Source organism: Nilaparvata lugens, chromosome 1 (genome assembly GCF_014356525.2).
Source record: "Nilaparvata lugens isolate BPH chromosome 1, ASM1435652v1, whole genome shotgun sequence".
In the NCBI taxonomy this organism is placed as follows: Eukaryota; Metazoa; Arthropoda; class Insecta; order Hemiptera; family Delphacidae; genus Nilaparvata; species Nilaparvata lugens.
In genome coordinates this window covers 20,390,496-20,407,463 of record NC_052504.1, presented here as the reverse complement: position 1 = coordinate 20,407,463, position 16,968 = coordinate 20,390,496, and the positions used below count along the sequence as shown (strand labels likewise).

Genomic DNA, 16,968 nt, shown 5'->3' with positions numbered 1-16,968 from the left:
CGAGACTTGTACTTGCCTACATTTTTTCATATCTTACTGGTACCGGTTTATAATTTTCAATTCAACGGTCAAAGTAAATACGGGATATTCCAACCTGATTATTGTCCATGATAAACAATATCCATCAAGTAATTGCATGGTCCAAGTTTTCTCTAAACTTTGCTACTCAATATAGTCAACTATTATTATGTGTGTCCATTCAAACAAGGAATGGATCATTGAAGCATGAGTGTGAATTGAATTTAATGAAATTTCAAGCAATAATGTCCAATGAATAGATATTGAAATCATTTCAGTAGTGATGTTTATTTCAAATGTCATAGGGAATTATGTTTCATGTTTGGGATGAAATCGGTCTCTCCACCACATTTGTCATAATAATTCATCTCAGAGACAGTATCTGTTGAAATTCGTAGTTTCAAGCGAGATGAAAGACGATTTGCCTGATTCCCACGAAAGCACCCCGACGGGTAGACTGCGTGGGCTCTTCTAAAGTAAAGGAAATTGGAGAAGAGGACGGAATGGGGGAAGCATCGCGATAGAGTGAGACGGAACGATGCAGACGTCACCCAAGCTATCGATCGAGAGGCTGTGACGTCATTATTCGGGGATGCTGTAATGTGCGACGCACCACCATCTCTGTCTCTCCCGACACGAAAAATGCGTTATATTATGCGAGCTCAACAACTGGACCATATTATACCCGTCACCCCAACCCCCAACCATTCAAGTGGACGCCGTAAGTAGGCCGACACCGGCTTCCATCTCACCCGCCATTTCAAGGACAACGTTGCTACTGAAAGACTTCCGCGAAAACGCATGCTTGCAACACCAGCTTCATCAATCAATGTTACACAACATTTGAATTACTATACCGTTGGTTTCAATTCTCATACTTATAAATATAAAGTTTTTTGATGATTTAGGAGTTATCTATCTCTCAAAATTTGTGGAGTATCAAAATACAGTGTTCACAATAATGTGAAACTGTTTCAAAACTTTATAAATTCTTACACATTAAATATGAAGTCTTCTTTGATCTCGTGAGACACGTCTTCCTGACTAGTGAAGTTTAAGAGAAACGATCAAAATTTCTTCGTTTATTTTTGAATAAAGTTTAAAGTCATATAATTTTTCTCATAAACCATCTAGGCTATCAGTAGAGATTTCCAGATAATTTACTGTGTTAAATTTAGTGTAAATATTTAATCACTTCGCTTTCTTGTGAAGTATTTGGAAATGTGGCATGTACACTGTTTTCTCTCTTGAATTCAGATTGATAGAGATTTACGTTTCCAATATCTAAAACTTCAATCTCAAATTAAGTGCTACAGCGAAAGAAGCATGACTTGTCAAGATGGATTGACATAATCCCTTTGGAGACAGTAGAAGCGAGAACTGGAATAGGGGGATAGATTCAATTACACAGAGTGTTTGAATCAGCATTTATGCAATAAATTTGTCAGCTGGCGTTGGAGCTACTCGAAAGTCTGTGGAAAGTCAGGTCATGACCGTTAATCGAATTTTAATTGAGCTTTTCGGACGCCAGATTAACGATCACATTGTTCATGGGACAAACAAACCACTATATCCACAGAACGATTCTGTCAAAGTTGCGCGTTTATTCTATTGGAGTTCAATGCTCCCTGCAGAAGAAATCTCAATTTCGAATCAAGAAAGGGGATAACGGATCAAGGAAACCCATCTATTTAGAAAGCTTTTCTTGATTGGCTTATTAAAATTTCCACCCAGAGCTTTTGAAATTCATAGACTTTCCTTTAATCCTTCAATTACAGGAAATGAAACCATACATTATAAAAAAATATACTGAAAGCTCAAATTTTCATCACATACTTCCCAAAAAAAGTAAGTATTTTGTATTCTCATTTTATTCACAGATACACTTTTACAGAAGAGACCATAGAATAATCTTTCATATGAATGATCATCTTTGTGGTTGAAGAGCAGTCTGAAACAAAATCATCTCTTCAATTCACATAAGCTTGCCTCATCATCAGATACAAATTACCAATTTTATTATTGTTTTGTTTTAGCAGAGTAGCAGAGAAGATAATAAGATACATAAGATGATAAGATACATAAGATGATAAGATATATAATAAGAGAAGATAATATAATAATAATACAAGATAATATTACTAAGTAGAGTATAATATACTCTATTTTTTATGGTCGTTTATTGGTTAGTAATAAATAATGTTATTCCCAGGCTCAAACTATTTTCTCTTTTATGATCGTGATTTTCAATCCATGCAACATTCTATAACATGCTCTCTGAAAAAATAGAACATTTGAAGGAGAAGAATATAAAGTCATGGCAAGGCTGGCAAGTATGAAATATAAAAGTCATGGCAAGGCTGGCTTTCTTCACTAATGACTATATTTTCCTTCTGAACGCAAAATAATAGCAACAAATCTAGACATTACGCAGCCTCTATGATACCTATAATTACATGGGACATCAGAATAGGTCTCAGTCATAAATTTATATTTCATAGCCATCAATGAAAGTGATTTATATCTAGCGTCAAAACATTCAGAGAGTTGAACTCATTGAAGCTTCTAATGCAATTTCCAAATGATTCATGTGCCTAGACATTTAGTTGAACAAATTATGGTGTGATTGACTAAGAAGTGTTTTATCTGGTAAAAACATTATCCTTTACATTAATGTCGATAGGAAGAGAAATAGGTTCGGCCTTGACCGATTTACACTCCTTTCAAAGTGATTTGATTCATCCTTCGAAGCTCTATTCAAGTGAGCAGTATGATGGATAACAAAGAAAAGAAATATCACCTTATGTGGGGCCAAGCAGAAGGGAATCCTACCAGAAGTTGACTTCTCATGCGCAACGCAATTTTTATTATTTCAATCTCTAACCTATAATAAACAACAATTCATTGTATTGATGTGGAAAAAGATAAATTATGAGTGTTGATTATTGACTGTTATGACGAGAAAGTTCAGTACTTTCTACTCAAATCACGAATGTTTAATTCGAATTTCAAATACGATTATACTAAAAGATGCAGTTTTTCATAATCAAGATGTCAGCATTCATATAAAGAATTCATATCCAAATATCAGGGAATGAAATTAATCACATCATTTCTCCTCAATCGGGAATAAAATGATACTTTGTGTCCGTATGTATTCTGCGAACAAATTTGAAATTTGACTATCGCAAACTCATGTTCACTAATTTCATTCTATCCATATCACTAAATGAAGTTCTGCAAGGATCAACAAGGACCTTTATAGTTCTTGTAGGCCATAAGTAATGATACTTTGCAAGGAACTTTATATTACTTTTGGTCATTAAGTTATATAAGAAATAGTACTTTGGACATGCGTTTTGAATAGATTGCATCCTTTATTACGAATATCATAAGAGAAGTATTTTCAAATAACTTACATATACAGCAGACAGCAAGCAGCCTCAAAGATTCTTCTGGCGGTTGACAATCTGGGAAGAAGGGCTTGAGGACATAGATGCTGAATGTGAGGGCGACTATGGCCTGCGAGCACGGCCGCACTATCATGCACTCCACCCAAAGCCGCATGAATGCAAGAAAAGGCCCGAACGTCTCCATGATATAGGCGTAGTCGGCCCCTGACTTCGAAATCATGCATCCCAACTCAGCGTAGCAATAGGCTCCTACCTGCAAATCAAATGACAACAAACTTTGATTGGAGTTTTTGGATTTTGAATTTAATTGATTGAAATTCAATCAAATTTCGATTGATAATTTGGATTTTGATCCTGATGCAATTGAAGAATAAGCTAAGGGTGGATTACATCACTGCTACTCTACTTAAAGCCCACAGGATAAATTCAGTTGCAGAGCAAATAGCGCATAAATACGCTGAATAATTGACGCTGTGTGAAGAGACTCAAGAGGGATGGGTATTAAATTTAACAGAGAAAGCTCAAGAGAGATATGCTGGTCTTTTAAAATGGTTGGAGTTGTGAGACTAATATATTTCCATATAAGGATTGAATAAAAAAATGATTGGAATTGCTTTCTCCTGTGAGAAACAAGCAGAACCTAATAATAATTCAATTCTCAATAGGAAATAATCATTTTAACAGTATTTTTACGTTCCCTATAGGAGACTTCAATTAGTACACATTTATTGAAATAATACATAGATAAGTAATGAGTAGAATCATAGGACTTTCCAATAAAATAATGTGATATCAATAGGTGAATATAACTTTTTAAAATATAATTGGTTTTTAGGTTTGTCCAGCTCACAGGCTTTTGGATAAGGAACTGAATCAATGATGAAGTTTCCAAACGAAAATTGGACTCTAATGATATAGAATATGGATTATTATGAGGCAACAATAAAATTGTGGAAGAAGAGGAATATTTAGAGGATACGATAATCTATTTGACATGAAATTGACAAATCTCTAACAATTTCAACCCTAAAACTTCATAATAATACTGGCATACTGATCTTGATTTTAATTTCTATTTTCATTGATGTCAGTAGTCCTTTTGATTTCTTTTCAGATTCACAGGGAAATTCTTTGAGAAGGACAAATGAAATCCATCAATAAATTGCGAAAATCGATTTATATGCATGAACCATGTGCGTTAAGCTATGAATATATTTTTGTGACTGGCAGATTCAATTAACAGTTTGAACGGAAATTTTGAATTTGATCCAATGCCGTGCTCAAAACTCCACTCTAACCTTGAGTAAGTTTGGCTAAAATTTCATCTCCATTCATTTTTTTTTCATATCACTATGAACTAGATAAATATAATGAACTAGTGAGACCCAATTGGAGAACTCGCTTGAAACACCGCTGATGTTCTATTGAAAGCAGTGGAAAGTTTAGAGATGCATTGAGTTAACAATTACATGCAGCTGAGAAATGATTTGTGATTTGTCATAGGTTATTATCCTTGCACTTGAAATATTATCCTCAAAAAGGACGAGGGAGTGGGACAATTTCCTTGACAAACGAACTCGAATTGTAAATGGTTCAGAGAATGTGTGTTGAAAATTTTATTTTGATTGATGAAAGCTTTCGAAAGTTGTCTCCGAACATGCCCATAAACTCACAATAAATCGAGCCAATGTCCATTAAAACTTGAGAAAAGATGAAACCATATTTACGAATTTACGTAACCATCATACATTTTTAGTAGGCTGATAAAATGAGAGTTTCAAAGCTTATTTCTAGCCAGACTGTGCAAAAAGTCCCTTAGTGAGAGAATATTAAGAATTATTCACTTCTTACAAATCGTCATTAAAATAAACTCGATATTATTGAAGGTTAACAGCTCAATCAATCTATTTTATTTCGCAATAAATCGATGGGAAATAAATTCTTGTTCGTCTGTTGATAGTAGTTTTGTATCAATAAACTATCCAAAATCATCTTCAACTTAGCCTACTGTGTGTTAAAATAATTCTGTTTTACAGTTTTTTAACCTTTACTGAACCATATGTCTTCAATATTATAATGCAGTCATGGTGAATTAGGTACATAGTTCAGGAAGTATATTGCTAGTAAAAATCCGAGATAATTTTTATTAATTTATTTATTTGCATAAATACATACATGAAGACAACAGGTTGAACCCTTATATGTCTCCTTGAAACATTAAAACATTCTTCATTCATTGTTCAATGTATAAATTCATCCATTCGTTCAATGTATAAACTATTAATGTCTTATTCCAGATTCATGATCCTGACCCATATTTTCTACTTGGGAATAATTTTACTTGAAGCTATCACAATATTATTGAACCAACATAAATTTTGAAAATTGTTCCTGTGGGTATCACTAGTCTGGAGTCAATTCAGATTTTTAGATTGCAAAAATGGGCTGTAAGGGTGATGATGAGTGAGGTAATGAGGACAAGCTGCCGTCCATATCTCAAAACGCTAGAAATACTACCACTTCAAGCCTTTTCATGTTAGAATGTATTTTTGTCTCATTAAAAAGAACGAAAATAATATGATTAGAGGGTCTTTGATACATTCTTATGACGCACAGAGACGTCACCATCTCAGAGATGAACAGCATAGAAATACAATGTATGCTAAGGGGGTTAGAAGTTTGGGTATTAGTCTTTATAATGCCTTGCCGGATAACATGAGGGGGCTGGAGTCGAAGAGGGAGCTGGTAAAGCATTGCTTCTATTCCATTTCTGAGTTCTACGATCACTTTGCCGGCACCGAAGAATCGACTTCAACTCTAACGATTTGTTAATTCGTTAAATTAGGAAACTGAATTTCAGTGAAAAATTGACAAATCCTTATATCCCTTTCACAGGAGGTCACAGAATGAAATAACTAAATGAAAAAAAAGACAAAATCATTTCTGGAATCTTTCATGAACTCCACCCGAAATTATTCAAATAAGCATAGATCTACGTCCTTTTTATCCTATTCATGAACACGTTCATCAGATTAGGTCCGAATTCAGGAAAATTATTCTGTTCTTTCCTATTGATCAACTACTCCATGAGAAGCTAAAAGGATGAATTTGAACTATACAGGATAAGTTTTTAATTTGAATTGTTCGTAAGATAAGAATTAAGGAGATTCTCCAAAAAATATCAAATTATTTATGGAGATCTCAATGCTCAATTACCAGTTGATTCGTGAGGATTATATCTCAAATTAGTGAAGATCACTTTATTGGAAATGTAGGGTAAGGATGGATCATCTACCATTAGGAACAAGCGGACCCTGTACAAATCATGAGCATTCTTTGTTTTCTTTTTCCTCGTTTATTTCTATTTTCTTTTTAATCTTTGACCCAGGTTTATCAGAAAAACAAAAATTGATAGATGTCTTTGTTATTCAGTGACGATTTTCATTAGGATAGAGGCACATGAATGTGGGCAGAGGTGGGTGATGGTCAAAAAATAATAGTATATATGAGCACAGATCTAACCAACTAAAATGTTTAGATAGACTAAGGCCCGGTTCACAAATGCCGGTTAAATTTTAACCGCGATTAATTTCACGAGAATCAATCAGAGAAGGCTTTCATAAAAAGACGGCTTCTCTGATTGGTTCTCGTGAAATTAATCACGATTAAAATTTAGCCGGCTATTGTGCAACCGGCACTAAGATGTTTACTTAGTCTATGATATAAGTAGGTATATACAATTCTTGGGTAATGCTGACGTACCATTGAGAAAATGCCAGAAGCTGTCCAAACGATGAGTGCCATGTTGACGGAGCCGGTTGAGACGAGCACACCAGTCGGCGAGACGAAGATGCCCGATCCGATGATGCTGCCGACGATGACGGTGATGCCGTTCAGCAGACTCATTTTGGCCTTGAGGCAGACGCCGTCGTCGCCGTCGCCGGCTGTGTCTGCTACATTGCCGCTCGACTGCGCAGCAGACGGCTGCAGCGGAACCTCTTCCGGCGAGCGCAGCTTCTCGGCTGACACACTACGCGACGTTATCGTCATCTCAGCACACACGCACGCACTCTACACTCACTCGAACTAGTTTAACGCACTGCAAAAAACCAACACAATATCATAAAGAATAATATTCTATTATAAGAATAATATGGTATATTATATACCATAGAAAAAGATTGCAGAAGGGGATATCTAACGGTATAGGTTGTTTATGTCGCAAATTTCAAGCCAATTTTTTTTTAACTCATGCTGATTACTGATGTAGACTACTGTCTATCATTACTGTTTAGCACAGTAGAAAGACTGTAAAAGACATTACTGTTTTGGAGAGTGTAAAAATGGCACAGTATGAGAGACTACCAGTGTCACATAGCTTCACAAAAAAGAACTACTAGGACTATCGGCTTGAGTTAACAGTGGAATTTGGAATATAAACGCACTATACTGCCCCATAGTTTCTATTTGTAGTTTCTTTTTTTCATCTCATTTTGGGTTCTTGGGTTTTAACCATCAACGTACTAGGCGTGACAAACCTATTTGGGAAAAGTTAGCTTTGTTATCAACGTTATAACACGACTTCACTGAAGTGATAAAATGTTTGTATTGGAACATCGTGAGGAACTTGATGTGTTCTTATTTGAATTATGCCTTATCAAATCCATTTCAAAATAAGAAAGGCAATGGAATCTTACTCCATTTAGATGATAATATATGATTAAACTGATTTAATCCGAAAAGATGTAAACATACAAGGAAAATTCATTCACTTTTTCTAACTTGAACTACGCACTTTCTACGAACCTATGATCTGTCTGGGAGTGTTTAGACTGAATGTTTAGCTATTCAAATGCTGGAACTATCCCTAATCACTAGAGAAAAGAGCGTGAGAAAAACATTGCATGTGTAAGTAATTCACACAACAGTCTGCAAGGTGTAAAGACACATTCTTGTGTCAGAGAAACAACTTAATAGTATAGTTTTTACACTGACTACAACCTGGGGGTTCTTGTGAGTTCTTTTTACACAGACTTCCATTAAGCCTGTCCTTCAGCGCACTACTTGCCAGTTGACAAGAATCCAAAGCAAAAACTAGTCCTATCAGGTGTATATTGCGCAGTTTAGTGAGGAAAGTATGAGGATAAAGCAAAGTAGTCTATAAGGAAAATTGATTTGAGAGGTTTACAAAACTACAATCTGCTGAAGAACGAGTAGCTTTTGGTCAGTTCAACCCACCTTTCTTCTCCATATTTATTATAACAATATCATTCTCTGTGTATTTTAGTGGCGAGTTCATTATCCTATACTCTATAGCGAGCTTATCAAACCATTCGAAAGTATATCAATAAGTCACTCGGCTTAACGGATTTTCATTGAATGGACTTATATTAGAATTCGTGGATAACATAATGGTATCAAGGTGGCTCAAAAAATAATTTATAAGCCTTCTACACTTATCTAATTTATCGTATTCATTAATTCGTAGCTGTTATGCATCACGTTCAAGAAAAGTAATTATTCTCTGTCTTCAGTCTTCTATTCGAAGAGTCTCAAAATCAAAGTTATATTAGCTGAAGGAATATAGTTTTAGTTATATAAAATTGTATAAGTTATTAGATTAGCTTATTAATGTATTAGTTAAATAAAGTTGTAAAATTAAATAAAAGAATCAGAAGCCGGTTCAAATGTATTCGCCACTACTATCAGCTTCATGTGTTGAAGCTGACTATCATGCAATACATGCTTACTATCTTGCAATTTGTTGGAGAGGAAAGTTTCTGAACAGAATCAATTCTTATTACAGAATATTCTTTTGAAAATTATCATTATTTGTGATCTATCATAAAAAATATTCAGATCAGTCTGTCTCTAATAATATTGAAAAATGGGATGATCTAGTTTCATTCCATATTGGAAAGAATCCATATAGAAATTATGTTGTAGCATCTTAATCCAATAAATATAATCTATTAAACGTGCAATTTTTGTTTATCCTATAATATCAAGAGAGGTTTTCTTTTTATATGTTTATCACATAAAAATTCTATTGCACTAGGTCTAATCCCTGGGAAAACTTGCTGAAGGACATTAAAAGGATAATATTCATCCTTGGAAAATCAGCTGATTACGTCGTCTGTCGATAATGAAAGTGAGTGAGCAAGTGCATGTGTGTGGGACTAAGACAAAATTATGACTCAGCTGTTGAACTATTGTAATCATTCAAAAAGGTACTTAGTGCCGGTTAAATTCTAATCCTGATTAATTCCAGGAGAACCAATCAGAGAAGACGTCTTTTTTAAATGGTCTTCTCTGATTTGGTTCACGTGAAATTATTCAGAATTAAATTTTAACCGGCATTCGTGCAACCAGGCCTTTGTGAGAAAGATTTTTGCATTCCACTGGGAATTAATCTCAATCCACTGTAATAAGATAGAACCTCTCTGTACAAACAATAAAATAAATAATAATTTCATCTTTTGTAATAAATTCTCTATGCTTTTTTACTCCAGCGCGAAGCTCGGTCCCCCGATATTTGGTAATAATTCAAGGATGATCATGAAGAGAAACTATCCGTGAAACCATTGATCGTGAGATACATCTGTACACAATCATCTCACAACTCAATACAGTCTACATAAATACTACTGCCGGAACACACTGACTTATCCTGCAGCGTTCCGACCCCACTCCGATCCGATCACGGATGACAGCGGCTTTGAATGGTGCATGCCACACAAGTCCGTCATGTGAGTCAGTCCCTCCACCACTCTTCCAGCTCACAGGAATATCGGACATGAGTAGGATCGGAACGCTGATGACAGGTCTGGCCACGGCTTCAAGAACGCAATACCCGGCGCTTGATACTACCTGCCTAACATGTATTATCTCTCACTCTCTCTCCCTACAGAAATATGTTTATCCTACTCTTCATTTTCATCAGAAATTTCCTTAGAGGCAAAATAAGTATCGAAGAATAGAATAGATGGAATGCTTTTTGGCTTGAAAAGAAAATATGGAAGCATGAGTGGGTGAATGGCGCTTGTAACAGATTGTCTTGGGTAACACACTGTCAGCACAAGCACAAGCAGCCTTCACCTACTTTTCATTTAGACTGTATTTTCTATCAAATTACACTCACTATTGAGGTTTTGAATTTTTTTGAAAAATGGGTGCTTTGAGAATCTTTTGTTTCGCTTCAGGTAATGATATTTATTGTCCATGATATTCATTTATAGTGCATCTTGAAAATAAACATTCGGGAGTCCTTGAGTTGCCTACCAGCCATAAAAATCTTCTCGAAATTGTACATCAACAAATAGTTATATAGCATGGAAGTATCGATATTACTTTCAAAATTTGAAATATAGTTGAATCATTTCTTACTATTGGATTAGAAAATGAAAAGGATAATATTATTTTCTGTCAGTTTCTACCACTGTCATTTTGCTAATTGTGAAGAACTGATAGAACTGATATTCATTGGATATTGAATCATTGGATACTGATCATTACTCAAAATCTGATGCAAACTTTATAGAAAAATCGTTTCCTACCTTCAAATTGGTAACTTGTACAACCACACACAAACTTCACAACACTGATCAATGACATAAATCACTTCATGCAAGCACTACAATGTTACACCTAGAATACAATCCTCTAAACGCTGTAAGGTTTTTGATTTGATAACAGGTAGACAGACACTTATTCATTCTTCAAATCTCGCTAATGATGGGAATGAAAAATAATCAAAATTTATTGTAGCAGGTCGTAAAATTCATGAGTAGGTCATGATAAGCCCTCTTAAGCAGTGATTTCGATCGAAAAGCTACAATATGAAACTATTATCGTTTGGAAACTATACATCAATTGAAAGTTTTTCAACAATAACTTGATATTCACCGTAACTAAATTCATGGATATATATTTTACTGATTTGGGTGCATTGAACAAATAAAATAGCTTTCTGTGTTATTCGAGCAGCAGACTAGTTCTTACCGCACTGATCTACGTGATCTAATAAACTGCGACCGTGAAAAATTGCGATACCGTACATGATTGCTACCACGAGTAAAGGTTACCCATTTCAAAATAAAAAGATTGAATGATCTTTCAAACTATGATGGCGTTGGACACTATAACTAATCACCTAATAATAATCAGAAAATAATTATAGAATGCAGATAAGGTTTAACTGCTATCATAATTGTTGTAATACATTACTATAAATATCAATATACAGTAATAAAATCTCCTCTCTCTAATAAGATTAAACTGTACTTTCCCGTTGAATGGGGAGCAAGATCTAAACATTCCTTTGACAAAAATATGTGCAAAATTATTTTACACACTGCTAGTAAAAATGGTTATTCATTTATAATTTTCGTTTATTGTAATTAATCCAGATACAAATTTCCATTATACGAAATTGTCAAGTGGAAGATTCAAGAAGTAAAATAAAAATAATATAAAACGGAGTAGCAAAAAGAGATAATATCATAAAAAAATGTATAAAGTCCACGGAATGTGACAAAATGACATTGTTAACGTCAATACTCTCAATAAAACAAGGAAGGCTACATTTTATTGCTTTATTACCGTAAAAGTAGTAATACATCGAAGATTTGTTACTCAATTGAACAGATTTCTTACGATCGATTAATCAATCATTCACTTATGAGAAATGTACTCGCTCATTTTGATGTTAGCGTGGATTGAGCCTGTTTTGGGGTTCATTATCCTTCCTGATACTGTAGTTTGCCTTCGAAAATGTTATACTGTTGAATTTGAATAGAATTCGGATTTGATTGTTGGATTTCTCTAGTAGTATATTTGGAACCCATTTTTGCTGAACGATAACCGATATTGAAGGATATTTTATAAGATAAAAAATGTTGTAGTCTCCAATATTATTGATGAAGAGCGCCGAGCTGTATGAAGCTTATCACTTTTGACCATATCATCATAAAATGTACATTACAAGAGTAGAAAATTATGTAGACACATCAGAAAATTATAAAGAGGAATTATTAGCTTCTAGCCGCACTTATAATAGGTCTAAGCTGTCTATAAGGCAGGAGAGACCTTGTTCTACTCTACGTGATTTGTTGTGTAACATCGTCTTTGAAGAAGTTTTCTCGTAGAGAAAATAGTTAGAACACTGAGGATACTTTCTGATCTTGGTAGCTTGAAATACGTACGTTTTGTTCTTTACTTGATGCTCAAGTGGAATTACGATATCAAATAGACTCCCAATCCAATTGGAGAATTAAGTTTTCTGAGTTCCACAAAATGTCATAGTAATTGAGTAATCATCAAATCATTGATACGAGTATGCGATCAAAAGGCTTTCAATCATCCCAAGTACTCAAGTACTCTCAGGAATGGTTGGAGATTGATTTGTACTTATTTTCCATATTTTATTGATTCTTACTAATACCCATTCCTCTCATCTATTTTTTTATCTATCAGGAAGACTAATATAAAAATATTATTCTATTATAAAAATTGCATGTTCTGTACATGACAGGCATACTCCACCGAAATCATACATAGTTTTCCGTTTCAGTTGTAGACTCAAACTAGTCTCAAGGAAACATTTTCCAGGACAAATAAGTTTCAAAATAAATGAATTGATAGAATCGATTTTAAAATGAATGAATATGAGTTATTGAATAATATCCTAGTTTTATTTCGAAAATTACGAGTCCGAAGAGTTGAATAGTGAACGAGAGGAAATCACCTCTAATCTACTTCTGCAGAATTTACTATTCTTTTATCATTTTCCTCTCTTCAAAGGCTTTTTGGGAGCCCTGTAGCTACACTTTCAAGATAACGTAACAGATAGAATATGAAAACAATTCAATTATTCACAAGACCCGATACAGAGAGAGAGAGAGAGAGAGAGAGAAAATCATATTTTCAGAGTTCCAAATGTTGCAGATTGCTGAAGTCATAGTGGAAAACTGTATGGTGAGCTCTTTCTCTCATCCTCTCTCCAAGAATGAGTAGATACGTAGTATTATAGTGTAGTGAATATCATGGCAACAATTTCATTCATGACAACAGTTGACTCTCGCAACACAAGTGAGCTCTGCCGGCAACCCACTGCACTGCACTGCGCTACACGTGTGAAATCGTGACCCGCCCAAAACCACTCAACCACGATTTTAGTCAATAAGTTAAATTTCCTTTGAAATACAATGTAGGCAGAAATTTCATAATTTAAGATCTAATGCCTAGATATTATGAATTGATCACTGGAAAACTTGAAACTCAATCTAGTATAAGGACTATAGAGAAAATATTCGTAAAATAATTATTCATTTTTCTTTAAAAAGTCATTAATAGGTTGTTATGTATATTTCTTCAACATGAACTCAAAACGAAAGTCAACATGGTGTTATTTAAAAATCCGTAAAAATCTTAGGGAAGATGATCATAATCTATAAACTCTATAGGAGTTGTACAAGGAATATCAATCTGTTCAAATCTCAAGTATATTATTCTACTGGGAAATGCTATAATCAAACATTCTTTGAAGTATTGTAGCAATTTTCTGTTCTTCTATAGATCTGCATTAAAATTTTGTTTAATCTGTTCTCGTTTAATCAATCAGAGACCTATTAATAATGAAACAAGTACTTGCGCATTATTCATAAAATTTTATTACTGTGATAAAATTTGAAAACATATATATTTGAAAAATGTTGCGATAAGAGGCATTAAGATTATGCCTCGTGCTCCTATTCAATCGATTATGGAATGTGTATTTATTGAAAGGGGAATCGTCACCAACAATGGTAGCATTACTTCCATATCACTGGTCTCTTGAATTCATAGTTATTACGACTCGAGAAACACACGATATGTCATCAAAATTGTAATCCAAACACGAAAGAAGTGTATTTTGATACATGCTTCAGTGATAACCTCCTAGCGTTCAAGTTTGGAAGCTTGAAATTGTCTTTTAATATCAGAGTTGGTGCTAGGTAGTTAGTTACATCAACACTATTTGAGAGGTTGCGTTATGAAAAGTGGAAATGTGCACTAGTGCTTACCTTACAGCATGAGAACAGCACGTATTGGAAACGCACGTTGTAGAGACAGACAGCTCGGCGTGAGATGAGATGAGATGAGATCTGTGTTGAAGGGGCAAGCTATGCCTTGCGCTGCGCACAGCCCCTCAGCACTCACGTTGGAGGGAGGAATACCCTTCGTCGTCACTCAACACGCATGCGCACACAAAATTTTCTACACTGTTTCCACAAATGAAGCCTGACTGCAGCACCGATCACTTGTCAGTATCCTTGGCTATTACCGGTCAGCAATGCACTGCAATTGTAGGAGCGGATGAGAGGAAAATAGGCCTAGGTGCTGCCATTCTCTTGTTTTCGCGTCAGTGCCGTTTCATTGAGGAAATTGCCCAAGTAAAGTGTCCGCTTGGCGTCTACTCTGCACGCTTATCATTGCCAAGCTCACTCACTAACTTATTCATGCAACCAAACTGAGTTGCCTCCACTTCGGCACGCCTACACTCTGATTCTGCTATTCTTCTCTTATTATACTCCTCAACTTGTTCCGGTCATTGATTGATGGTACACAATTCGACGTTTGAGATCGTGAGAACCATCAAAATACCGACGATCTGTCATTCCATCTTGCCAACTGCATCCTCATTTTCGTAATAGCAAGTTGACCTCTGTATTGAAAGTAGCTTCTTTTGTTATTCTGTAAAACTTTAAATCTGTTAGAAATGGACTGCTCTTTTGGTAGAAACAATCATGATATTAATTCATGATGGATTCTGATGCACCTGGTTTTGAGCAAGAACAGACAAGATTCAGTAGATTCTCCTGTGAGATAAATTTTCTGATTAGGTTCTTCATACTTTTGGAACTTTACAATAACGTGTAGAGAAATAATATATTCCAAAGACTACTTTACTCATTCGGACTTGGTTAATCATCGCAATAGTGACCTAACTAATAGGCCTAATTTATTATGTTTGAAGTAGACTTGGATCGAGTCCTATGAAAACTAAATATTGATACCGGTGATGTCTCAAGCAATCACCTCTACAGCCATCAAACCGCAAGATCTCAGTCCTTAGAAATAAATGTCAAATTGAAATATTTATCCAAGGATGAAAAATAGCTTACCAATTTCAAGTTTTTTGGAACAACATTTTGAATAAGCATAATCTATTAATAGAATACTGCATAGGTTTTCGATATTCTACAATACAATTCCATTCCACTAAGTTATGTCTTTAAACCAATAAATCTCAGAATGGGTTAACTTTAAGGAAGAGGTCACGGGGTGACGGAACGGAGCAATGTACTTTTCCCCCCAGACGCCATGAGATTTTTCTATTCCAATGAAAAATAAGAGCCTTTTTTATATTTCAACTTACTATTCAACCACTATCAACTATGTTGATTTCCATCTTATCTGGTTGATTCCATCAGCTGCTGTGTCACGTATCTGGTGTAGGTATAGATAATACATGTAATTTTATTGATAAGTTTTTTATTGCAGTTCTTAATCTACTATTCAATTTTTTCACCAATAAACTATCTCAATCTTTCAAATATGATACTATCGAATTGAAATTATTCTTTTACTATTGAATGATTGTTCATTTTATCCTTTGTCGGACTCTTATGATTATTATTATAGTTTTCTTATTTATCTCAACTTTCATTATAAGTGAGGTCCATTGACTGTCTAAATTACAGTATATAGGCTACTCAGACGAGGTGGAATCTTAATGGAGTCCGGGACTCTCCACCAATAAAAACCATACAAATATTATTTTATTTTAACCGTACGCATACTCATCAAAAAAATATTCTTGTACCATTTTGCTTCACTCTTCGTTTCTACTTTAACTCAGTATTCTTGAATTTGAAAAAGGAATAGTCGAATGAAAACTCGAAATTTCAATTTGTATTCCTGTTTTCTGTTCACAGTGTTCCGTGTTTGGTAAGAGCTTCTTGCGAATTTCCTTCTACTTTGTTTCCTTCTACATCCTAGCCTGAAGTACTGATTCAGTGCTATTTGAAAGCACTGTAATTTCAACTGCACTCCAAGTCATGCCATACCATAGCCCAATGAGGCCAAGAAATCAACTACAGTATTGTGTAACTCAAGAGTTAATTGCACCACGCACTGCCTTGTTTTGGTTTGAGAAGAAAATAGGAGTATCTTTTGAACTCTTGAGGCGAAAGCGAGCGTGTCATTGGCTTGTACTTGTAATGACGCTATTATTGACCGTTCTGGAGGCTATCATTTGCAGGAACTATCTCTAAAAATGTGAATCAACAAACACTCAATATAATAGTACAAGATTTAGAGCATCATTTTCAGCTATGGGACTAATTGGGTCCAGTTCAATTCTGGAGGCGAAGCTGAGTTGATGATAACATAATGATAATCACAACAAATTATGAATGGACCTGAATTTTAGAGAGAGGTTTATTATTCGAACTACCGGATTTTTTCTCAACAGGTGATTCCCAACTACCTAAGT

The 16,968-nt window shown here is 34.8% G+C and overlaps 1 protein-coding gene across 4 annotated transcripts in view; it reads right to left on the bottom strand.

The window, feature by feature from the left end:
* Positions 1 to 14,870, bottom strand: part of LOC111058207 (Y+L amino acid transporter 2) — a 46,948-nt gene extending 32,078 nt beyond the window's left edge. Inside the window, exons 1-3 of one of the 4 annotated variants that reach the window (XM_039421591.1) lie at positions 14,495 to 14,870; positions 7,194 to 7,530; positions 3,438 to 3,684 (exon numbers count right to left, since the gene is read on the bottom strand). In XM_039421591.1, coding sequence (XP_039277525.1) covers positions 3,438 to 3,684; positions 7,194 to 7,481 — 535 coding nt within the window. In that variant the 5' untranslated portion in view covers positions 7,482 to 7,530; positions 14,495 to 14,870. Of the gene's footprint in view, positions 1 to 3,437; positions 3,685 to 7,193; positions 7,531 to 10,987; positions 11,290 to 14,494 lie in introns of those variants that run through there. The other 3 variants (XM_039421594.1, XM_039421592.1, XM_039421601.1) reach the window with 3 other exon arrangements.
* Between the last annotated feature and the right edge of the window lie 2,098 nt (positions 14,871 to 16,968).